The sequence below is a fragment of the Hesperophylax consimilis genome, chromosome 10 (genome assembly GCF_061612785.1).
Source record: "Hesperophylax consimilis isolate HC1 chromosome 10, BYU_Hcon_1.0, whole genome shotgun sequence".
Classification (NCBI taxonomy): domain Eukaryota; kingdom Metazoa; phylum Arthropoda; class Insecta; order Trichoptera; family Limnephilidae; genus Hesperophylax; species Hesperophylax consimilis.
This window is the reverse complement of record NC_142845.1, coordinates 32,387,200-32,413,332: the sequence shown is the minus strand read 5'-3', so window position 1 is coordinate 32,413,332 and position 26,133 is coordinate 32,387,200. Positions and strand designations below refer to the sequence as shown.

Genomic DNA, 26,133 nt, shown 5'->3' with positions numbered 1-26,133 from the left:
GTCTGCTATTATAGTTCAACATCACTTGGCCAATCATGACCAGGTGACTGAGCGATTGCAGCGTATGTAGGTACTGTACTTGTAAAATAAGACAAAGCTAATCTTGGATCCACTTGAGGTGCAGAACAATAAACAATAGGTGGGCTCTGAGAGACAAATGAGGAACTTGTACAAAACAATTTAAATTTGAAATAAAAAAGACAAACTAAAGCTGCTGAGCGATGATAATGATCTTGTGCGCATTTTAAATTCGTTTAATCGTTTTCTAAATATAGCTGGAAGTCGTTCTACAAGTTAAAAAGCACAAAATCTTCTAAGTACAAATAACATGTTCACAAAATATATCTAGAGTTCTCGCGAAAAACGACCACAACGCAAAGTGTAATTTAAGTATTTTATTAAAATTAAACTTTGTAAAAGATTTTAAAACATTTAACTGAACCCGGCTTCACCCGAGTTTTAACACCGTTTTTTTCGTTCGGAACTAATGAAAAAATATATCTTTGGGATCATATTTTGCGAAAAATAATTGAATATTTGAAGACTCTTTATGGAAATTATGCTACAGGATATTAAAATTTGATTGTTTAAGAGTTTTAACTCTGAGATTTCTGATAAAAAGGGTTGATTAAGAATTCTAAAAATCGACTGGCCAATTGACAGACATTCGAATTAATAAAGACTTATCTATATATTTTTATTGGTCGTGTTTATCATTTTGGACAGTTCTATGAACCGGCTTAATTAACAGACGTCAATGTCAAAAAGTACAACCTTGTTTATCAGCTCAATATCCGTCTATATCAGGGGTGTCAAACTGGATATTCTTAAGGGCCGTTTATAACATTTGGCGTGTGTAAGCGGGCCGGACTCAATATTTAAAAAATAAAACCCATACTTAATTGTTAAAATCTTTATTTAGTTAGATACCTATTTATTATAAACTCAGTAAGTTAAAAAAAAAGGGTAACAAGGTAAATTATCTTGAGTCGGACACCTGACTTCTCTTGTTTTTGACAAATTCATTGATGTCGGGTGTCATATTCGTCGTAGTTACTTTTAGAATCGATTGGAGATTTTCATCCGTAAGCCGTGAGCGATGTTTGTTTTTATTTATTTTCATAACGGAAAACATCTGCTCGCATAAATACGTACTACCAAACATACACAGGATACGTGCCGCATGATTTCTTATACTTGGATAGTTATTCAAACTCTTGAAATATTGTGTATAAAATGTAGTAACATTAACTTCCTTAAATTTATCCTTTACAATGCTATCTCATTGGAGATCTATCAATTCCATTTGCAAATGAATTGGTGCCAGTAGAGCATCAAAAGTAAATGGATTGTTGAAAAGTGGGAATTTCATTTTATACATTTTGCGAAAATCTTCAAAACGACTGTTAAATTCTGTGATCAGATTCAGCAAAAGTTGAGAATACTCATCCAATTTTGTCTGGTTCACTGTACCAAATGATTTCACGTGAGGGAAATGATCGAGTGTTTGATTTTTTATGTGAATTTCCCACAGTCTTAATTTTGTTTCGAAGGCTTGTAAATGCGAATACATTTGAGTGACGATCAAGTCTTTACCCTGTAACTTTATATTGAGGTCATTCATGTGTTTTGTCATATCTACCAAAAATGCACAATCAAGCCACCAGTCGTTGTCATAATCAATTGGCTTGCCTTTTTCTAACATGAAAGCTTGAATAGGGTCACGTAACTCAAAAAATCTTTCCAAAACTGCCCCTCGACTGAGCCAACGAACTTCCGTGAAATAAGGTACATCGGAATACTTTTCGTCCAAATCTTGTAAAAATTGCCTGAACTGCCTGTGATTTAGATCTCTGCTCCTTATAAAATTTACTATTTTAATTACCGGTTGCATGACATGGTCCATTTTTAAATATTTGGATGCGAGTGATTCCTGGTGAATGATGCAGTGAATTCCCACAAAATTTTCTGATATTTTCTGTTTTAATTTAGTCACAACACCTGAATGTTTGCCAACCATGGCAAGAGCGCCATCCGTAGTTATGCTGCAAAATTTATTCCAGCCGAGTTCATATTCTACTATTAAATGCTCAATAGCAGAATAAATATCATTTGCTGTAGTGGTGCCTGTCAATGGAACGCACTTCAATAGTTATTCACATATTTCAAAGTTACTATTAATACCTCGTATAAAGACAGCAAGTTGAGCAGTATCAATAATATCAGTGCTCTCGTCAATAGCCAGCAAAAAGTGTGTAAATTCCTTAATTTTTTCCTTCAGCTGGGAATCCAAATTTTGAGATAAATCACTTATTCTTGAAGCAACAGTGTTTCTTGACAGCGGAATATTTTGAATGGTTGATTTTTGTGATGGGAATGAAACATTAGCCACTTTTAACATACATTCTTTAATAAAATCACCATCAGTGAAAGGTTTTGATCTCTTGGCGATTTCTAATGCAATAATGAAACTGGATTTTAAGGCGTCTTCGCTTTCAGTTTTAGCTTTAGTGAATATCGACTGTTGGCCGTGAAGGTTAGATTTTAAAGATTATAGTTTGTCCATTCTTATCTTTTCAGTGTAACCTTCAAATTTTCCTTTATGATTCGAATCAAAATGTCTCTTTAAATTAAACTCCTTACAAACAGCAATTGTTTGATTGCAAATCAAACAAAGTGATTTACCTTTCCATTCCATGAAAAAATATATATACGAGCCGTAATGATGGGACCTGAGTGCCGCATACGGCTCGCGGGCCGTATTGATAGGGTCCGAGGGCCGCATGCGGCCCGCGGGCCGTATCTTTGACACCCCTGGTCTATATAATATAATATTATAATCCATATATTTCGCTAACAGGTCCATCCTGTTATTAATTCGCTGGATATCTTTTTAATGAATGGCAGATTCTGAAAACAAACACTTCTGAATGAATGATGAATGAGTATTTGGACCAATATCAAAAAATAATAATAATATCGATGTTTATTGCCAGGAAGTAAAGTTTCAAGAAATTATCGTCGATAATAATAATTTGCGTCTATTCCTAGGTAATATTGTTTGGTTCTATAATTCGTAGTATTCACAGCTTCCGGGTTCTAAGCAAAACACCAACGGATTAAAGCGATACACCACGTCGTTAAACATTTGGAATCGAGCCGCTAACAATAACACCACTTATGTAGATGGCGATAAGGTTTAAATTCCCGCTCAACACTAGACGCCTGTTTTGATGTATGCAAGAAAAAAAAATATCGCGAAAAGGTGTGTTTTATTTTATTTTGCGAAGTTCAGGCACGAATATTAAAATTTTTTCCGATCATTTTTTAATGAACTTAATTTTCCACACTATACAATAAAACCGTAATCGCAAATGGGTTTGTAAATTGGATATTTTGAACTTTAAATCACTTTTTATAGGCCTGATACTTTGATTTTTCTAGGCTTATAAAAAGACTACACAAAGGCCAAAGTGTGTTCTATTCGCAGTGTTTAATTTAAGGGTCTAAAATATTTCTAAGCGATAAAATTTTAAAACGAAAAACACATGATTTAGCATTACTACGTAGCTCTCCGCCTTAAGCCAAGTTCGTAAGAAAATCGAGAAAAAAACATTTAATTCAGCTCTTATGTTATTTTATCGTACTCTTTTCTACTTGCTTGTATTCTCTTCTGCCATTTTCTTGCTTTATATTCTACTTGCTTGTATTCTCTTCTACTATTTTCTTGTATTATATTCTACTTGCTCCTATTCTCTTCTGCTATTTTCTTGAATTATATTCGATCTGCTTGTATTCTCTTCTGCAATTTTCTTGCTTTATATTCTACTTGCTTGTATTCTCTTCTACTATTTTCTTGTATTATATTCTACTTGCTCGTATTCTCTTCTGCTATTTTCTTGAATTATATTCGATCTGCTTGTATTCTCTTCTGCTATTTTCTTGCTTTATATTCTACTTGCTTGTATTCTCTTCTACTATTTTCTTGTATTATATTCTACTTGCTCGTATTCTCTTCTGCTATTTTCTTGAATTATATTCGATCTGCTTGTATTCTCTTCTGCTATTTTCTTGTATTATATTTTACTTGCTTGTATTGATTACCTTACTCTTTTATTTCTTTGTATTATTATTCGTCTAAACCTACACGTATTATGTATCTTCACGAATTTTATTGTTCTCACTCACATGAACAATCGGTGAAAACGCAGTATGTATTATAATTAACCAATACTGCTTACTCAAAAAATGAATACAATATTTATACGTACGTGGTCGAGGGAAAGACTTTTGACCTGAAATCCGAAGGTTGCGAGTTCAAATCCCGGCGGGCGCAAGTAAATTTTATTTGATGAATTTGTGTTATTTCACAATTTATTCATTTTAAAAACTACACAGTACACTCGCGGCACGCCGTAAACTACTTGCCTTGGAGTAAGACCACCATTCAGAATTAAAAATTTGCTTTAAATGGCTTTAGCAATGTTTGGTGATCATATCTGAATAAACAGGTACACCCTCACCTTCCTTCTCCCTATCTTCTTCCACTCCCCACTACCTTCAGCCTCACAACATACCCCCAATTGGGGATGCAGTCTCATTGGCAGTCTTGACAGTCTCACATGCTTCAGACGATTGGGAGCAGTTGGGACTCCTGTGCGGTTTGACATTGACAAAACAATAACAAAAAAAACATTGTGTGTATTGTTGTGGAGTTTGAGGTGAATGAATGACCGATAAGTCGAATTTTTGTTGTTTTGCGGTATTTAAAAATCTTAGGAAAAAACCACTTAGAAGAGCAGAGGGATACTTTTTAGTGGTGTCTTATATTGGACATTGAAATAAATTGCTGCATAAATCTAACTGCTTGGTACATAAATCATGGACACTTGGCAGATTATACAGTCGATTGATTTCGTCAAGATGAATGCACAATCCCGCGTGCAATGGTCCCAGAAGATCTGCGATCTGCCAGTGGAACCAATGTGGATAAGCCAGCATTATGGAACATGTCCGGACCGATGACCCCAGGGACTCGCAACAAACACAAAGAGGTGACGATGCAACAAAAATAGACGATCGTTTTACTTCTAAATGTGGACGTGATAAAATTGGACTCGGTACAGATGACAACAAAGCAGCGTACGGAGAAGAGTAATGGATGCTGCGCAGTATGTAAATAATAAAGGAAAAATGACACTTTTCATTGCTGTTAGACTTACGTAGTTTAAAAGTAACAAAGACAATAACATAGTAATCTACCATCTCAAGTTAATAAATTGTAATTGAATTTTACGTTTATAATTATAAATTAGAATGTTAAAATAAAAATTTCTCAATTGCAGGTTGTTGCCTTTTATAGTAATTAAGGTGAATCGAGAAGATTTATTTTAAAAAAAATGTCGTATTAAGCGTAGCCAGCGATTCCGAATATTTACCCTTTTTTGTAAGTAATATTTGAACAATAAATTTATTAAAAAAATTGGAATAAGTGTTTCGTCTTATTAACAGTGAAAAATACACTGTACTTAAAAGCTCCATGATGTAAATAATGTTATGGGCTGAAACCATAGCTGGGTTGATGAAGAAATTTAACTTTGCCATGCATGTGCAAATGTGCTTGAACATGCACATTTGCACATGCATGGCAAGATTACTGACTTTAATTTAAAGCCATTTTACACGTTGCCAGGCAATGCTAAAATTAAAGAGTTGTTATCTTGGACTCGCTTTGTACTTATTGTATTACATATATATAGCCAGTAAAAACCAACACAATTAAATATTGAACACCCGCTATTAAACCTACATGAAAGAACACCTCGATATGACATTATCGACTGATCATAAGTCGGATCAGCGAAGTCCCATTTTAACTAAACCATTTGGTATTTCATCTGTCCCTAAAATTGTTTGTTGCGTTCCGGTTCCGGTTTCAGGATGGTGGCCGTTTTAATGATTCATTAAAGATTATTTTAAAATCTGAAATCGTCTTGTTTATGAATTAAGTGGAAATGTATTTGAATACATACTTACAAAGCTTATGATTTCAGAAGAAGATTCGGTTTTGATTTATTAAATAAGAGAAAAATAGAACACACACACTTTTTTGGACGCGAGGTCTACTGTTCGCAGATCGGGCGATGATTATACGTGAAAGTACAAGTAAAAGTATAAATAACTGTTTTCGAATTTGATTAATTATATACATAATAAATTATCAGCATTTTAAGGTAGTAGTTTTAAGGTAAGAAAATTGTTTTCTTTCTATGAGAAAATAAATATTCTTCTATGGAAAAATATTTTTGTATGGGAAAAAAGTTAGAATTTCGAAAAAAGTTATTTATCTTTTATCTCCGGGTATTCTGTATAATACCGGAAATAAAGCTTGTGTTTTATAAAAAAGTGAGCAAAAAAGCAAAAGCAAATTGAACAGCACTGTTCATCAACCATCAAGTAATTCGAACGAATTATTATCTATAATTATACGTAACTACGTAGCTCGCGACTTTCGCAGAAATCTACGCTGGACAATTTAACTCACTAAATAATTTGTGTGTACCGGTATAAAACTTACACAATGTTGTTGTGTAATCAATAAAATGACTAATAATTGTAACCGGATTCTCGATACAATTAAACACTTGTTTATCATTTTTGTACGCAGTACAAACCAGATTTTTAAAACAAAGGCACAAAAAAAACGATTAGGTTCAATTTTGAGCAACCCGCGAATTCGATGAATCCAAGTGGGATAGAATAGTAAAAAAATACGTTCGGCTTTAGCGAATCGATGAATTTATATGAAATACGAAGAATTATTATCCGCTTCGAACCACTGAACTCCGCATCGCGATAATAAGCGCTATACGAGTACATGTACAAAACAGTGTGAATTACTATGAGCTGATAGTATAAAAATAATGTTTCTGTGGTAGAGTAAATTACTAGACATTTATACAAGAAGGTCAAACCATTAACACTCCAATAAATTCCACGCTTTGTAAACAAATACAACTTGTTATAGGGTGAAGTTTTACTTAAATAATTGTAACCGATTTCTATTCGTTATTTGTATTTCAGTACAGGGAAAAAATCGAATAATAACTCATTCATTAATGTGAAAAATTATATATTACTTTTATTTAACATATGCACTTTTTAACGTACATTTTATTACATATGCTTTTAGATTGTAGAATTAATTTATAAACCAACCAAAGCATCGTTACCCATCTCTTGTTGTTCTGTACATCTCATCCTAAATCGCATTGACTTAATAAACAATCTCGGTGACTGGATAACTCAAAATGAAAAGTGCAAAAACCTAAACTAGGGTAAATAGGTTACGTGAATAAGGTATATGTGTTAGTTTTTCTTCATCGCTTTTAATCACTTAGGATGGAATTAATAAATAGAATTTGAACAATTATTCAAATGTCAACGTTAATTTGTTCTGTGGATGTTCTATTCAAGTTCTGTTATTATATCATTATAGGCCAGTTACTTGAAAGAACTGAAATATAAACAAAACTCGAAAAGAACTGTCACAGAACTTGAAAATTAATTTTTGAAATTTGAAAATTTTTCAAATTCTATTAAACATCCCGTCATTAATATCCTTTTTTAAATGTGAGTTATAATGAAACCAACATTCTTCACTAAGTAGTGAGAAACGTCATCATGCAAAAGTATTGCGCTCAGGCAGAGAGTAGTCGTAAAATGTTGCCATAGAGCTACACAATTAGAGGCGCTTTTGCGTACTAATATCTCGTCGAAAAGTGTTACACTATTAGAACGCGATAAGCGGTGTGCGCAGATCTGATTCGGTAGTTTTAGTTAGAGCGTTGGAGGTCAATTGGAGGTAAAAAAAGTGGAACCCAGTTTTTCGCTGCATGTCTCATCTTATCGGCCGATATTCACTAGTTATAGCGGAAAATTAATATTGGGTATAAGATAGGTGCATAATTTATTAGTACAGTTGAAATATTCCAATGACGCCACAAGGCGGATTAGCGGGTTAGGATTGTTGGATAACGGCACCGGTGACTGGGTGAGAGCGGGAGTTGTTTATTGTTTACTTGCTGCTTATTTATCATGTTGTTGTTACTGTATTTTTATCATTTTGTGGAAAAGTTGTTCATATGGACTGCTATAATGACTGCATGATTATAGGTTAAAAGTTGTGTTTACTTCACCGGCAACAAAAACAATACCGGGAAAACATTACTTACGTAGTATGTTGTTATCGTAGAAAAAATAATAACGTCATTACGTCAAGTTCCTACTTAAATCTAATCATTTATATATAATAGCTTATACATTTATATTGATGTTACATTTCTACACGGAGACAAGTAAAGTTAGTGATGGAATTTCGTTTTGAATTTATGATGCTCTTGTATCAATAGAGAAACAACTAAAATAATATAGTATTGTTTTAAATATTTTAATATTTGAAACTGTTATTTCGTGGTGGAATTCCATTATAAATATATATAAAGAACACAATCCTAACAGGCTGAAACCGGTCACGGTCAAATAAAAACAAGTGGAAAAAAGTTTAAAATTGTGTTCTTTATATATATTTTTTTGTATTGTTTTGTTTGACAGGGAAATCATATAACGTACACAAACAAAAGTAGGTTGAAATAGTATTCATTTTGTATTTTTTATAAAATATGTAGGTATCTATAAAAAAATCACAAGCATGTCTTATTGACAAGATTATTTTTGTTATGAAATTATTAAAACTCTTTGCTTAGTAAATGTCAGTGTGTTTGTACACTTTTCTGCATCACGATTAATTTTATTCATTATTATTATTTATTAATAAAAATTTGTCATTTTCGGTGCCCTCTGCTATCAAAGGTTGGTTATCATCCAGACGATCTTCATAAAACAGATTGTATGTAATCCAGAACACCTGCTAATCAAAACTGCACCCGTAAAAATATCGTTAAGGCGATCCCATACGTAGTAATGCAGAATCATATGTTTTTGGTTTGAAAATTTGGTCGCCTAGAAATGTTTCAGATGATTTAATTAAATACTGCGAGTAGAATACATCTTGGCCTTTGAAATAATCAGGTATTTTTTAGATAAGTCTTTTTATGAGCCCAGAAAAAAAATAATGTAAAGGCCTATGAAAATTGCTTTAAAGTTCAAAATCTCCTACTTACGAACCCATTTTCGGTTATGATTTTATTGTATAATGTGGGAAATTAAGTTATTTATAAAATTATCGAAAAAAAATATGCCTGAACATCCACAAAATAAAATAAAAGGCACTTTTTGGCCATGTTTTTTTCTTGCATAAATCAAAACAGGCGGATGGTGTTGAGCGGGAATTTAAACTTTATCGCCATCTACGTAAGGGTTTTTATTGATAGCGGCTCAATTTAAAATATTACACGACGTAGTGCATCGCTTTAAGCCCCTAGTACTCGTTGGGCCAACGCACGGCGCCAACGTTGGCGCCAACCCGCCGACGTGTGAACGCTGTTGGCCGGTTGGCGCCAAGATCTACGAAGGACTACCGAAATTAGGGGACTGGAAACCTGGATAGCCACAGTAACCAAAAACCAAACATTTATCAAAGGAATTGGCGTGAACGTTCTTGATAAAAAAAGACATCAATCAAAAATAATTCAAATCAAAGATCTTAATTACAATTGTTTACTGAACTCTAATTGTTTACTCAACCTAACCGCTTTATGATCAGGGCGCAGAATGAGCGATTACTATGTCTCTTCAAAATAGCAAATAACAGAGTGGACGCCCTGGATTTAACGACACTTGCTACTTGGCTCTATATAACGTTTCTACGTCTGCAAATAATTATACAAAAAAATCGCTCATTTAAAAACGGCACAGACTTGGTCATCAATTAAATATTGATAAATTGAAGTTAAGTGTTACGAAGATGTGTCGAAACTAAAAAAATAATCGTCTCGGGATGCTTGGCAGATATTAAATTTCTATTGAAGGAAGTGAACATGAAAGTTAACAACAAATAAGTTGATAATAAAACCATTCTTTTATTTTTAATAAAATAAACAAAAATATATGAATTAAAAAACAAAAAAAAATAAGTAAATTTATACAATACTGCTAATTTTTATCAGGTGTATCGTAAACGAATCGTTTTCTATAAAGAAATACAACAGAATTACTCAAGAAAACGTTGAAGATTTTAGTAGAAATATTGACATTGAAGAAAGCCTAACTGCACAACAACAAACTTTACTTTGGAATGAAGAAAAATATTGTTTAACAAAACATCCCACAAAGTTTATTGTTCGATGAGTCTTCCCCGCACAGAGTTTTGACAGCCGACGAGGTTGTCTGAATGAAGCGTCATTCCGTGCAAGAGCGTCTTGTCACGCATGCTACGCAATAGTCGGTTTTACCCTCGTTACAAAACAGTTAGCTTAAATGTTTTAAAAAGTTGAGTTATTTCGTATTAAATCTTTTACAATTTTTTATTACTGAATGATTGACAACTTGGCGAAGATATTTCCAACAACCATTATTATAAATTCTTTATGAAAGAAAAAGGGTCCTCTGTATGCCGATATATCAAAAAGGGCGATGTTTGATTAAAACGGTAGGTAGTTACTAATATCTGAATATTAATGGAAATGGCAAAGAGAGAGACACGATCGCTCCGCGTTATTTGGGGGACCTTAGTGACCCCCTTCGGGTCATACGTGATTCTACCGTCAGGTACGTAAAGGTTAAGTGTGTAAAAATTTTATTTTTATTTTTAATGTGCTATCATTGCGGCTGTATTTAGAAACACGACATCATCATACGACCTGTGCAAATAAAGATAACATTAAATCGAGTTTCAGGATGTAGATAAAAATAGATTACTACCCATTCCGATAATTCCGAAGTTAAGAATAATGATGGCGCCAGGTTAAGTGAGTAATGTTATTTTTTAAGAAATATTAATTATTTAAGTTTATAGGCACGTCCATATAAATATTACGTCACTCAATTTTTAATTTATATATGTCCCTTTCAAACCATCTTCTTTTTCTTTTTGAACGCTTATTATGGAGCCTTAGTCATTTCAAAGTTTCGAGTCTGAAAGGACATCTTTCACCAGGGCTGTAAACTAGGGGTCAGGTAGATACTAATTTGATATAAAATGCTCAGTGAAGGCTCATGAAGACTGTACCCACGATAAAAAAAAAATGGGAATAAAAACAACATTTTACGTACTCCTAAAAAGCTTAATTCACACTATGCGGAATAAAACGCTGGATCATTGATAATTTAATTTCAAGTCACTGTCAAGGATTGTTGGATATAATTGCGACCAAACACTAAGAACACATAAAGTATAAGTGAAGAGTTATTAAAAAATAAAAATAGATTGCATGTTGATATGCTATGTATGTATCTAGTGCTATCATGTACATATTATATTATTGTATGACTGTGTGTGTGTGTGTGTGGGGCTAATCTGCCATTTTTATTTTAGCCGACAACGTGCACTTTGCTCCTATCGTAAAACATTCTTATCGGCCTTGCGTATAAATAGAACTTATATCATTAACATGTTAAGCACGCTCACGATTTTCGTCCAACACAATAATAATAATATAGACTGCACGCTGCTATGTTCATCATCTGGGCCTCGATTCTCGACGAAGTCATTCCACTGTTTGAGTGGAATGACTTTTGACGTAGTATGGCGTATGAAAGTATGTAAATTTGACGAGACTCAAGAATAAGATCGTCGACCAATGTATTTACTTTCGACGGCGATTGCGAGCGGCCTGGATTGGAGAATCGATACCCTGTTTTGTAATTTTAAGATTTTGGAGAGAGCAGGAAGATACTCTCAGTATAGCCCGGTGAAAGACTAAGAACAAAAAAATCACGAGTAAAGTTTGTTATAGTAATATTATATACTTGAAGTTGACAAAGTACCGTATTTTTAATCTCAAACTAAACATATTTGTATAGTACAAAAGAATGTCACCCACGTTAGGAGTTCACTAAATTTCAAAGTTCTGTGGAGGTTCTATTTTAATATATCGTTATTGGCCAGCTGCTTCACAAAACTGAAATAATAACAGAACTTGAATAAAACCTTCAAACAACTTGAAAATTAACTTTGAAACTTGATGAATTGTTAAAATTCTGAGAAACAACCCGTACTTAGTTTATTAAACACGTTTAAAATCGTCAACTCAATTCGAAATGAAAAAATCAATTTAACAAACAAAGCCCTTTTTCAGAAAGAGAATAATATGTACATAATTTAATACTTTTCCGCAACTCAAACAAAAAAAAATCGAAAAAGTTTTAATGGTCTCACAAAAAATATAAATATTATTGACGTTAATTAGCCAAAAAACTACTAGGCTATAAAATTAATTTATTTATAACAGGGGGGCCTTACAAATAAATAACTTAACGTCACTAATAAATAAATAATACTCAAAGTAAACTAACATTCCCGTGAAACTGTGCAATGTTCCTAATTCAAATAATATAATGATCTCGCCTCAATACTTTTCCGCAACTAAAAAAAAAAAAACGCAAGGATGGTTTTTATGGTCTCAAAAAAAAATACAAATATTATTGATGCTAATTTGACAGGTTTACGGCCAAAACAACAATTTATTTATAACAGGACCTTACAAATAAATAACTTGACGTCGCTAGTAAATAAATAATATTACGGCTGTTTCTAATCGAAATCAACTGAAATTCTCATAAAAGGCAATTTAATTATGCTAAAGGCCCATTGTAACTTATAACATAACCTGTTTTTTTTTTAAATGTGCCGTTTATTAGAAAGAGGGGATGTTACAATTTGCAACGTATCTATGTACAAGTGTTATGTTATGAGCGTTGTCCGATATGATGATTGTGGCCGAAAAAAAAAATGATAAGGCCAAACAAGTCCTTTCGTAGTATCAATTTTTTTCTACAATAAATAACATGTAAAAAAATCATTTTGAAAGGCTATGGGGATTAATTATCCCGGTAAGTACCTACTCCATATGTCAATTTATCAAAAAGAAGAAGAAAAACAGTGCATGAGTGGTATTCCCATTTCATTTGCAAAGGATGCAGTTTTGTTTTTAATAGTAGTAATTGATCAATTATTCGTGATGCAACGTAACATTCGAGTCCCATTGTTCACTTGGTCACGACGGATAATGAATGTCATTAAATAAATAATGACAAAATGTGAGCACGATTCAAATAAAGGTTATCAACGATTTTTTCCCTCTGAATTTACAAAGAATTTTTTTTTTTTTTTTTTTTTAGTTTTTTTTATTAGTAAAAAAAGATACACGAATTACATAATATAACAATTACATAATATAATTACACAATATAGTAGGTTATTAATTACATAATATAAGTAGGTATTCGATGTACCCCCATAAATAAGCAGGGCTTGTGTGTATGGGGGTGTTGTTATATTTGTTTATATTTGGTACGATTCAGTTCAACTGTTCGGAATACTTTTTAAGGTGGCTTTTGAATTCGTTTATATTTGCATTCATGTTTCTAATTTTTTCTGGTAATGAGTTAAAAAATTTAACTCCGAGATATTCATGGTTGAACTGTCCTATTGTTTTTTTACATTTAGGAGTAGGAAGTATTGACGTTTGTCTAAGATTTCTGTTATTTTTAAAGGGTGCAATTTTATTTTGAATATAGTTTTTATAAATTTGTAATGTTGCATGGTAGAAGTATAATGCACTTAATTTTCTGACCTTAAATTGTTTGAATAAAAGTTCGGACGAATATGAATAGGGTTTTTTTAATATGGTTTTTATTATTAGTTTTTGTGATATGTAAATTGTTTGAGTTTGATTTTTATATGTACCGCCCCAGCCTATAATGCCGTATTGTATAATTGATTGACAGAAAGCGAAGTATGTGGTTCTAAGTAATTTTTCGTTTAAAATATCTCTTAAACATCTAAATATATATGTTAGTTTCCTTATTCTGTTGTTCAGAATATTTATATGTGGGGACCATTTTAAACGCTGGTCTATTGTTATGCCTAGGTACTTAATATCGGTCTTGCTTTCTATGTTTGTGCATAACATATTGCATTTGTGGTTTTCTGTATTTTTCACAGAGTGGATAATTATGTTTATTTCTTTAGGTGTTTCTTGTTTTTTAATGAAAAATGGTAAATAATAAGTTTTTTTAGAGTTTAAAGTCAACAGGTTTTCATCAAACCATAATTTTAGTTCATTGATATCTGTATTTGCCATGATATTTAGTTCTGACCAGGTGTTTGCTTGTTAGCATGATACATTTTAAATGTTAGCATGATACATTTTGTCCCTCTGGAGTTTAATTGAGATTTTATCATAAAACATTTTGTCCATCTGTAGTTACAAAGAGATGTTAGCACAATACATGTTTTAGATTGAAACATAAAAATGCATACAAAATGTAGAAGATTTTCAAAACTATTTTTTTTTTACAATGAAGATGATTTGTTTTCGTTGAAATTGGAAAGCTTGAAAAAAAAATTAAAATCAGTAAAATTAATAATAGAAACAAATTCTGCCGACACAACAAAAGAATTATAGCTAAAGTAGTCTAATCGTTGAAATCTTACGCCCTCTTTCCCCAATTGAACTGAGCCATCCCTAAGTGAAAACGTAGCTTGAATGCATAATCTATATTCACCAACGCGACTGAGCGCAATTTTCAACGCTCAGGGGTACACTTAAAGTTAAGACATCTGTTTGTGTGGATTAACTTTCACTACGTGTCGTGTTGAGCTGTCAAAGTGACGTTTGAAGTTGTATTTTGCAAGAGTTCATGATTTTATTGTTTTTTTAAATATTAAAGCAAAATAAAACACGAATTCATAAATATAGTTAAATAATAACTTCTTAAAAGTTAAATTTTTGATATCCATAGGAATTAAGCGAACGTTAGTGAAAACATAATGGAGTAACAGCAAATGGAGTTTGGCAATACTTCGCTAAGTCGTGTTAACTTGATTTAGTGTTTGCTCAGTTTTGATTGTTGAAAGCGACCGATATGACGAGTGGTTTTATTGTGGTCGTTTGAACTTAACCCCGTACAATGCCAGTGGAAAAATACATTACACAGTAGACTTATGTACGCACGTTAAGTATGTAAATTTGTATGTTTACAGAATACCCCAGTAGTAGGTACTTCAGTACTACGCACAATGTTTTAGCGGACAGATAATTTCAATATTTCCAAGAAAAATGTGATAAAGTAAGTCCATCGAGACCGGAAAACAACTATCGACATTAGACAAACACCCCGGCGCAAAAACAGCCAAGCGCTTGAATTTGCATTACAATTTATCATCAACTACTTATACAATCATTGATATCATCGGATTCCAAATAAAAGCCGCTTGAACAAGATCCCAAGATACCAATTAGAAATGATAACATTCCAATTTCATCGTGACTCCTTTAATCATACGTGGCATCATCAAATTAATAAAAAGTGAGAAACAAACACACGTAGGTATCAAGTTAGTAAATATAAAACAACTTACCCAATTTCATAACATACATAATCTAAGACTTGACAGCCACTTCACAGCGAGTCTTCATTTATAAAAAATAGATCTTAGTGAACACAGAGATGAACACTTCAGTACTCTCCACACAAACAAAACAATAATAATATCACACAGCGTACAACACTGTCTTCACACTAGGAACCGCGGTGCATGCAGCAGCCACTATCCACTACAGCAGTTCTTCAGAAGCTGTCACAGGGAATTCTAGAGATCCTGTAGGACTAACAGGGTCTACTACTGAACCCGTACGATCCTACTACGTCAGCCTCATACCACTAAGCAATCAGCCAAAAGGTTCAACGAACTTTAACGGGGCGGACAGAGGATTGGTACTGGACACGTTTACCAACACCAGGACGCACGCTAAAGTTAAATCACGACATGAAACAACCAACTAATTAGGTCAATAACAACAGACCGGGGAAAACTCCAAAAACTGTCCGGCGGAGAAAGAGAAATGATCGCTTGAATCGATCACGAATCACGACACATTTGCAAATAGTCCACCAGCTAACTCGGTCAGTTAAAACGCTAATACGCCACACAGAGTGACTACAAAGACCCGAAGACTGTCAAAGGCTGGTGGTTGACAACTGTTTCAAAATAGCACGGCCGATCACCGCTGGCGGAACGTATCGACCAAGCGCGGCGGCACGTCAGTTACAGTAGTCGAACAGGTTCCTCCGCTCTCGGGCGCACTCGCACTGGGAACTGAGATATATTGTGGGCACTCAGCACGAGAAGGGCAACCTTTCGCGCTAGTGTCGCGAGCCAAACTGACGGCCGCGGGGCCCCCGGAGAGGGGCGGAGGGATAGGGGGCAAGGCGGCCGCTATTTCCACACAAGTGCGGTAACAACACAACGTACATACACACACACATCCATACATACGATGTTCAACCGAGCGACCAACTACTCAACAACTCATCGCGATATACATTCAGACAGTAATATCATTATTTTAGGACTTTTCCCCAGCAAACAACGAAACGACGGCAAACCATCGAATGCACTTAAATGCTGCTGACATACAATTAAAAAATCTGATTTGATTCTGATAAGCTCGAAAATTTCCTTCATAGATTCTAGTACCACCATGATACAATCGGAGTCGTATTTTTACCCAGATAAAACAACAGCAAACCATCGAATGTGCCCAATGCCAGCGATGACGTGTCCAAAAATACTCGAATAAGATACAAAATTAATAAATGATAAATACAGATACCAATACCACTACGACACCAATTAAATTGTAATTTAATATACACATGATGATAATAACACAATCATGAATGGTAAAATACATATATGACAGTATGATCTGTTTTAAGACCGAAGATTTGTGTTCATGGTGCATTACAAAAAAGCAAGTAGAAAACTGAACTAAATATGTGGTCTTTGCCAGTACAAAAATTCATGTATATGAAATATAAACAAAAAGCGTTTTTTTGGTGATTACAAAACATTTTGAAGTGAAACTTCTTTAGGCGCGTAATGGATTTTCGGGGACGGAGTAAAACCGAGTCAGAATCGACACGAAAATGCGGGTACCCCCACCACCGCTCACCGTTCACTGTCCCTCTCTCACCATATGCGCTTGTTGAGGTGGGGGAGCCGCTCACGAACGTTCTCTCTCTTCTCTTCTTTCCTCTCTCTCAGACACCAGCGAACTGCGCCACGCCAAGCATCAGCTGCTTGGTTAGTATACTGCGTCGTGAGTGTAATACGAGTGAAATACGTAATTGATTGTGGTTCATACGGTTAATTTGAAAATAGAGAGAGAGGAATAAATTAAATTTGAAAATAGAGAGAGAGGAATACTAGAAGTTTCACTTCTGTCTTGCGTAGGCTTGACACACCCACTTTTTTCCCAGATATAAGACAATTTCTCCAGACACCACGACACTGAATACTGCTCAGAAAAGAGGATAAGGAATAATAATTATTACTGATAAATGATGAGCGCAAAGAAACTGGACGATCAACACAAATGGACAGGTATTGTAATTAGCGCGCCATCTAGCTCTGATAAAAATACGCATATTATCTGTAACTCCCATACATCGCCAATACCTACTATATAATAAACTAGCTAAAACCCCGGTGTTGCCCGGGCTTTACGCAGATTTTTTTGTAAATCAGACAGACGTAGGCAGTAATTTTTCACTCATTTTGAACGTCAAGTGTGCAAAATTTCATCGAGAAGTAATTAAATTCTGCTTTAAGGTGTGGGAAAATGGGAAGTTTTGAAGGCTAAAGTTTTCAAAATTTCATCAATCTCGGAAAAAACTGTAAATTTTTATAAAAATCAAAGCAAAATCTTTACATAATTAGAAGATAGAAGAAGACTAGATGAAGTCCCCGGCGTTGCTAGAGCTTTACATAGAGTTTTTCGAAATTTAATGTGGACATTGACCTTCCTCTTGTTTCGAAGGTCAAGTGTGCAAAAGTACATTAATCTCGGAAAAAAACACTAGATTTTTGTACACAAATCAAATCCACGCCGCCCACCACAAACAGACACTCTCTTTTATATATTAAAAGATTGATGTCCATTACTTTAGGACGTATTCATTGGATGAAGAGCACATATTTGGATGACGGTTTGTGTCATTAGACTTTTAGCGCACAACTGGACAAATAGTAATCATATGCGCAATTACCGCGTCATTACGTATGTATTTTTACGTACAGACTAAGCACACTAACGTCAAGAGACATACAAATACCTAGGAGATATGGTAAAAATATCAACGAGTCATATGAATTATTATTATGTATCCGGCTGATATGTTCCTGCCACTGAGAGCTCTGCTGTAACCTGTCTTTTTGCCACGGTTCTTTTTAGACACTGTCATATAATTTGACATAGTCACAAATCGGTGCGGTTAGACCCCTTTTTACATTTACAACGGCCTCTGGCATAGGATGGGGTATTTCAATCTCGCGCCGAATTTGATGATCACTCCTTTTGTTGTTGTTTGACATTTGAAAAATCCCCCTTGAGGGCCGATTCGTAAATTTAAAATGCCGCTTATCAACGATTTGTGACAATGTCAAATGTGACGGAAATTCAAACACCAGAGGCTTAGCGGCGTTTATGAGAAAGAAGGTGAGATTACAAAGGATCTATCCCCGGCATGCCTTTAGTATCGATTCATTGGCTTATACAGGGTGTATCGGCACGTACCCGACAAACTTTAACCAGCTATTCCTTAGCATATTTGGAGTAAAAAATCTTATGAGCACTTTGCTGTCCGGTAGCGTTTTTTTTTAATAAAAAATTTAATATTCGTATTTTCACCACATGTCACCACTGTTTTATCCTTTGTCAAAGTTTGAAAACCCATCTGGCAATATTTTATTCGAATTCCGTTGAATAATGTACGTGTGTACCTATATTGGCGCGCTTTTACAATCACAACGAAATGGCACGGCACCATTCGTACAATTTTTAACTATTATTATTTAGTGTGTGCGAAAGAGTGAAGACGCTCTTCGACATACTTGCTTATAACAGCTGTTGAACACAAAAAGCAATGCCAATGACAGTGATGTAGTGTGGAAATTTTTTTATTTTTTTTGTTTTTAATTGAAAAAAAAAATGCTACCGGACAGCAAAGTGCCCATAACATTGTTTACTCCAAATGTGCTAAGGAATAACTGGTTAAAGTTTGTCGGGTACGTGCCGATACATCCTGTATATTTATATTAACATTTAATGAAGCTTAATGATCTCATTTATCGGTTAAAAAATACGCATAAAATAAATGACAATCTTCCTCGTGATGATTCAAATTTACACAGCTTCGAATTAATTAATTTATTTTTGGCATTTAAAAAATTAACATATTTTTGTAAATTTGTTGCATGACAACAGAAAACAAGCATTCTAACCAGATCTGTGGCAAATTGACAAAAAATAAATAAATTTGAGCTGGATTTCAACAAGTCTGGAATTATTGGCTTGTCCAAAATTTTTGAGTAAAGTTGAACCTGAAGAAGTGCAACGTAACCCAGGGTTTCCCAAATTTATTTTGCTTATATCTTATTAAAGCTTTTTCAAATAAATCAATTATTTTCAGCGTTTATTTTTACCTTCACGGCCTTTTATTGTCTTTGAGGTCACCACAACCCCCTCTAAGCTTCCAGCGTCCATAGGGGGTCAATATCGTCCACTTTTCGAATCACCGAAGAAGCCAAATAAATAATGACACTGCCCATATTTAATTCTTTATTCTTTGGTTGGACTTAACATCAAATTATAGCAACCCTATCTATAAACAAAGCTCCAAAGAATAGTGAGTCCTCAAAACATATAATTATCGGCTATTTGCGACGTGATTGGACTACCTACAATTCAAAATCAGGTGGATTGGTAGTAGTGAGGATTCAAAACCGGCCTATTATCATTCCGAGTAGCACGACAGTCCACAAAAAAAACCACTCAATACCTTTTGTAAGGCATTCGTTCGGCGTAAAAACAATCATTCATTTTAATGGATGGTCGATCGATAGTTTTTTTTGTCTTTAATTCGATTCGCGTGATCTTAGCCTGTTACTAATATGCTTGTATACAAATAATATACACAAGAAGATGTTACTATTAGTTGGCATGCGCCAGCAGTTTCTGCTTAAATTATGAACGTATGTTATGCTCAAGGTAAAACTTGAGAACAATGATAATCCAAATATCGCTATGCATATAATACCTTTCAAGAGGATAATCTTACGCGATTACTTAACTGAACAAGGATGCAAGAGATTATATTGAATGCAATGTGCATTCGTTGCCCACATGGAAACTTCTCGGAAATTTTAAACTGACCTTGGAAATTACAAAACTGGAAAGGTTACTGCAGAATTCAAAATTTTCTTCTTTTATACTTAAAATATTTTGTATAAAATCATCATCCGACGATTATTCATTTTGAAGTTGGACAATCAGCCATCTTCAGATAAATTATTGCGGCAGTCTCTCTTGCTTAAAATGACTTTAGCCGTGTTTATGTGACCAGATCGGAATAGCCTAAAACTTCCCCACCGTTGTCTTTCCCATCTCCTCCCTCTCTCCAACTTCAACGTAAACACATTCCTCAACAAGACAACCATCCATTCAAATCAATGATTGGGATGCCATAGTCCCCCTGGCTCCGGGTAGTTTGGACTCTTGATCAGTAATAATAATATTTAAAAAAAAAATCAATAATTATAGACTTTTCCCGATGCTACCCCTTCACTCTTGTATGTTCACTCCAGTTGTTCTTTTGATTATTTTTGATCCTGGCGTTCATCTTTACCAGTAGGTAGGTACCCTATTCGCAGGGGGATCAGGGGCGCAGACGAGAATGGCAGATCTGTTTGAGGTCGCGTTCTCTACTCTCCAAAAGTGCAAAGCAAGCATCAATATTTTTCTATTCGAACAAATCATCATATTTCAAGTAAATGTTAGCGAAACCGAGTATGTATTTGGTACGGGTATTCGTTTTGCTTACGTTAGTTCGTTTATTAGTAGGTACATTAATTGTATTTGAAATTGCTATTGCATCAACCGACAGATGGTTTTAGAGAGCGCGCGTCATAGTGATCAGAAAACAATGAAGTGCTATTTTATCCAAATCAGGTGCATTTACATACTTTTATATCGATTTATTCCTAGTGTTTCATTGTGATATGCTCGTCATTAGAATATTGACAAAAAGCCGCACGTAATATGAATGCAAATACCTCTCGGAAAATTGTGAAAAACTTGGTTAATAAATTCCTTCTCCAATGGCAGCCTGTTTTTGTGATTTTTTTTTCTTTTACTTGAGAAGTTATATTCTTGGTGTTATTTTCTAGAAGCTCGTTACTCTATTGTTGGGTGGTTCAAAACTTAGGCTTTGGATGTAGAGGAATCCCTTTTATTAAAACCATTTTTCTCAAGATTCACATTTCGAATTCTTGTAGTCTATATGCTCCTCCTTCAGGATCTTGGTTTCGCGTCCGTATAAGAATGGACTGTACGTAGCAGAGATGATTGTATAATTTAAATTCTTATAGCTGTGCACCATATCATAATCAGGGCCGGCCCTATGCGGGCGCAATTGGAGCAGTCCCCTCCGGGCGCCAAATTGCCGGTTCTAACACCATTGAGATTACTTTTATAATTAATTTTTATTTTTTACCCATATTTAAAAAAGGTGACAAATGCGATATACGGAACTATAGACCTGTGTGTATACAGTCAACTATTCCAAAACTATTTGAAAAAATTATTTTGGATAAAATTAGTTTTAAATTAAATGGGATTATAACCAGGTTTCACCACGGTTTCATGAAGAATAGATCAACTCTGACAAATCTACTAATATATGAAAACTTTATAGCCAATGCCTTTGCAGATAAATGTCAAGTAGATTCGATATATACTGACTTCAGCAAGGCGTTCGATAAAGTTTGTCATAAAATATTGATAAATAAAGTAAGGGGTATGGGTATAACCGGGAACTTTCTTAAGTGGGTAGAGAGTTATTTAACAAATAGGCAACTTTTTGTAAAGTTAAATGACGTAATATCGGATGCCTTTTCTGCCACTAGTGGTGTGCCACAGGGCTCCCATTTAGGACCAATACTGTTTATTTTATTTATTAATGACATTGTAGACGTTTTTTCCGATGTTGATATCCTGTTATTTGCTGATGATTTAAAATTATATAAAAAAAAAATATTTCTGATTGCATAATTTTACAAAAAAAATTAAACAACTTGTTTAATTGGTGTATATGCAATAAACTGGCACTTAACATTAGTAAATATCAAATAATAAGATTTTATAAAATAAAGAAACCGACAATTTATGAATACAATCTTGACAAAATTATATTAAACTCAGTAGAAACAATAAATGATCTAGGTATTATTTTTAACTCAAAACTTACATTTATTAGCCATATAACTAATATTATTAATAGAGCAATGAAGATTTTAGAATTTATTATTAGAATAGCCAAACAATTTTGTAACATTGATACTATTCGCATTTTATACATAACGCTAGTGAGAAGCATTTTGGAATATAACTCTACGATTTGGGCTCCACATTACAATATCCATATTCAAGCGATTGAAAAAGTCCAGCATAGATTCCTGAGGTATATTAATTTTAAATTAGGTATTCCAAGAGAATCCGTGGACTATAATTTATTATTAAACTGGACTAATCTCGTAAATTTATCAGATCGCAGAAAAATCTGTGATCTATTAATATTATATAAAATAATTCACTCGGTCCTGGATACCCCTGATTTAATAGAACTAATACGATTTCATTGCCCTGGTCGCGCTAACAATAGACTGACTCTACCGTTCTACTATAATAACACACATACATTATCACATTATTACTCACCAATCAGTCGATTACACATTTTGGGAAATGAACAAGCTAACATCGGTGACATTTATTTCTTAAAATTAGCGCAATATAAACATGCACTCAAAAATTATTTTTCCATAATGTAACTTTATATACGCAATATGGACATGTTGAAATGAAATGATGATATTTCTCATTGTTATTTTTGGTTGTGATACACAAAATAATTGTATGTTATTTTTAAGTTTAAAACTACTATTATGTAATGATATTATTTTTATTACTTTTATACTCTATAATATGTTTATTTATAAAAGGCAGTATAGCCGTTTATGTATTTAAAATAAAATAAAAATAAATAAAAATAAAATAAAAACGGATCTACACAAAAATATAAATAATCCGAATATTATTGATTACAGCGATCTACCTAGGCGTCTACTGGTTTTGAGGCCTAGGTAGATGATCACTGTAATCAATAATATTACAGTGATCATCTACCCAGGCGTCTACTGGTTTTGACATTAGGCCTCAAAATTTTACTTGAGATTTAAAATTTTGCCGTTTGGCTCAGGGCCGACCCTGATCATAATCAAAGAAGGCGGCTTTGATCAATTATTTTATTAATCTATATTTTCTTTATATTTAGCTGTAAACATTTTCGTTACAAAGCGGTATTTATTGACGCTATTTAGAATCTCTCACACGTAACTGAATAACAATAATAATAATAATGCATTTTCAAAAAATCCTTTTCTATTCCGCCAGGCTTTGGACTTTGATGCCGGTATCTTCCGCTAATCGTTCAGAATCAAAATATTGTTTTAAATGGTTTTATCCGTGTTTAGTGGACAGATATGAATAACCAGACTTTTCCTAACCTTACTCTTCCCTATTTCCTCCCCTTCGTAGTCCTTCAGTCTAACAACATACGAAATCCAGTGAAGACTATGGCATCCCCAAATGTTGAATGTACACGGAGAAAAATGAGAATAGCTTATTTATTAAAATACTGTTGAAAATCTGATCGCAATCCGATTCCTAATAAAATATTAGTCCATTCAGAATATATCGGAACACGAGTTTCAAGCAGGTGCGCTTTTCCTGATAAATGAATGACGAATTGCGACAGAATCACAATTTTTAAGATCACGTGTTCCAACATCCTAATAAAATGTTCGTGTTTACCAACAGTTTGTTAAGAAACCTGTCAATTCATTATTTAGAGGCCTACAGTCCCGTTTTTAATTTAAACACTAAATCGTCACTTGGACATGTTACGGAAACTGAATCTCAGTTAATTGCAGACCTATCGACTTATTGCGGATTTATTTCACTTTCATCTTTCAAAGACTTGGGAAAATGGGATCGTCGAGAACAACAGGTGACTGGAAATAATTTAGCGTGCACCTCTATTATTATTGTTGACGACTCGGCAACGTTCATTATTTGTATGCGAGGCATAGCTTGACACAAGGCAATAATCGGAATTGGATGATCTATCCGTGCCACCATTGCCTCACGATGGCAGAAACGGCTTCTTTATAGTTTACAGGAATATTACATAATTACCTTCTTGGAAGGAAAGCGGCGAAAACAATCCGGTCTGATGTCATTCCTTATTGTATCCTACTTGCGATGATTACATTTATATTAAAGTCCAACAAATTAAAATAATATTCTAATTTAGTTGATGAATATAAAATGAAATCTAGACATAAAAAAACATTAGATTTCTTATTAATTTTACAGCTTTCGTACGAGTTTCAATAGCGTTTTTTTCCAGTTTCATATTCATCAAAACTAAATAATTAACAATTGATCATGTGCATTATTTTAATATAACAATGACGCACAAGAGAAGAGTTTTGATCTCTGAGGTAAATTTCGGTCGTAAATATTTTTTAATATTTAAAAAAATAAAATACATACGTTGGGATGGCAGCAAGAAACACGTTTAGCTGTCTTTAGAAAGTCAAAATCCTCACCTGTAACAAATAAAAAATACAGCATTTAATTATTGTCATACTGGGTTTCGCGGTACCAATAAATGAATCTAACATTTACATGCCTGAAGGTAAGAATTACGTATGATCCAAAGGGGGTTCATCAGGATCTCCCACAAAATCGCGAAGCGATGTGTTTCTTAACTATTCCGCAGCCAAGTGGGGGAGTAGGTAATACCCAAAATTACTATTCTCCTTACCTTAGCTAAAATACTTAACATATCATTTTAGTATTTTACGAATTCCTGCGCAAATACATAAGATACCATTAATAATTGACTGAATAATTGGGGTTTCTATAGTTTAAAAGCCCATAAGACAGAAACATGCATGGGGTCGTCGGAAGACCCACACGGTTACAGACGATTTGTTTGGCATCTTGGCCTGTCAAGAGCTAATATTCCTTTTGCCATTTCCAATAACACTTCGATATTAGTTACTATCTACCGTTTTAATCTTCCATCTTATCTATCCCATATTTTATAATTTAAAACTAAAATAAATAAAATACTTGTGATCAGTACATACGTATGCTTTTTTTTATTTGATTAAAAGTAATATCTTTCAGTTTGGTCGGGTATTTTGATCTCAAATCCAAAATTAAGATTTGTATGAAAAGGGCCGCGAACTGGTTCGTATGCCCATCCCACAAACTCCGAATTCACAAATAGTTACCCTGATTGTATACTGTTTAGGCAGGGAAATACCTAATATTATGATGTCACATAAAAAAAATACTTATTTATTTAGAATCAACTACACAAGTGCCATTTAAAAGCATGAAACTTATTGACAGTCATAGAACAATATGGAAAAAAAAGTAAAAACTATAAGATTAAATAAGTTAACAAGAAAAAATAATACATATTAGTGCAAAGTCATTAAAAGAAATAAAAAAGAAACAAAAACTAAAAAAAACTGTTATGCAGTGGTCTCATAACCACTGCTAAAATATTTAATCAGTTCAGATTTATATTTCGATAGGGGCATATTGAAAACATCAGCTAACATTGCATACGAGTTACCAGTGGTGTGTAATCGTAGTATGATTGTTGCAATAACACATACCTTGATCTGATGTTAGGAACATGAACGTGACTCAATATTAATATATTAGGGGTATTCAACTGGTAATTTACAATTTTATATAAAAATATAAGACCAAACAATTTTCTGATCTCACGTAACTTCAACAA

General features: G+C 33.7%; 1 protein-coding gene across 7 annotated transcripts in view; it reads right to left on the bottom strand.

Moving 5' to 3' along the window:
- HDAC4 (histone deacetylase 4) overlaps positions 1 to 26,133 on the bottom strand; it is a 329,931-nt gene that overhangs the window by 103,015 nt on the left and 200,783 nt on the right. Inside the window, exon 1 of one of the 7 annotated variants that reach the window (XM_089636848.1) lies at positions 15,545 to 16,336. The exons of 5 other annotated variants lie outside the window; for them this stretch is intronic. In XM_089636848.1, the coding sequence (XP_089492974.1) occupies positions 15,545 to 15,563 (19 nt within the window). In that variant the 5' untranslated portion in view covers positions 15,564 to 16,336. Of the gene's footprint in view, positions 1 to 15,544; positions 16,337 to 26,133 lie in introns of those variants that run through there. One more of the 7 variants, XM_089636849.1, reaches the window with a different exon arrangement.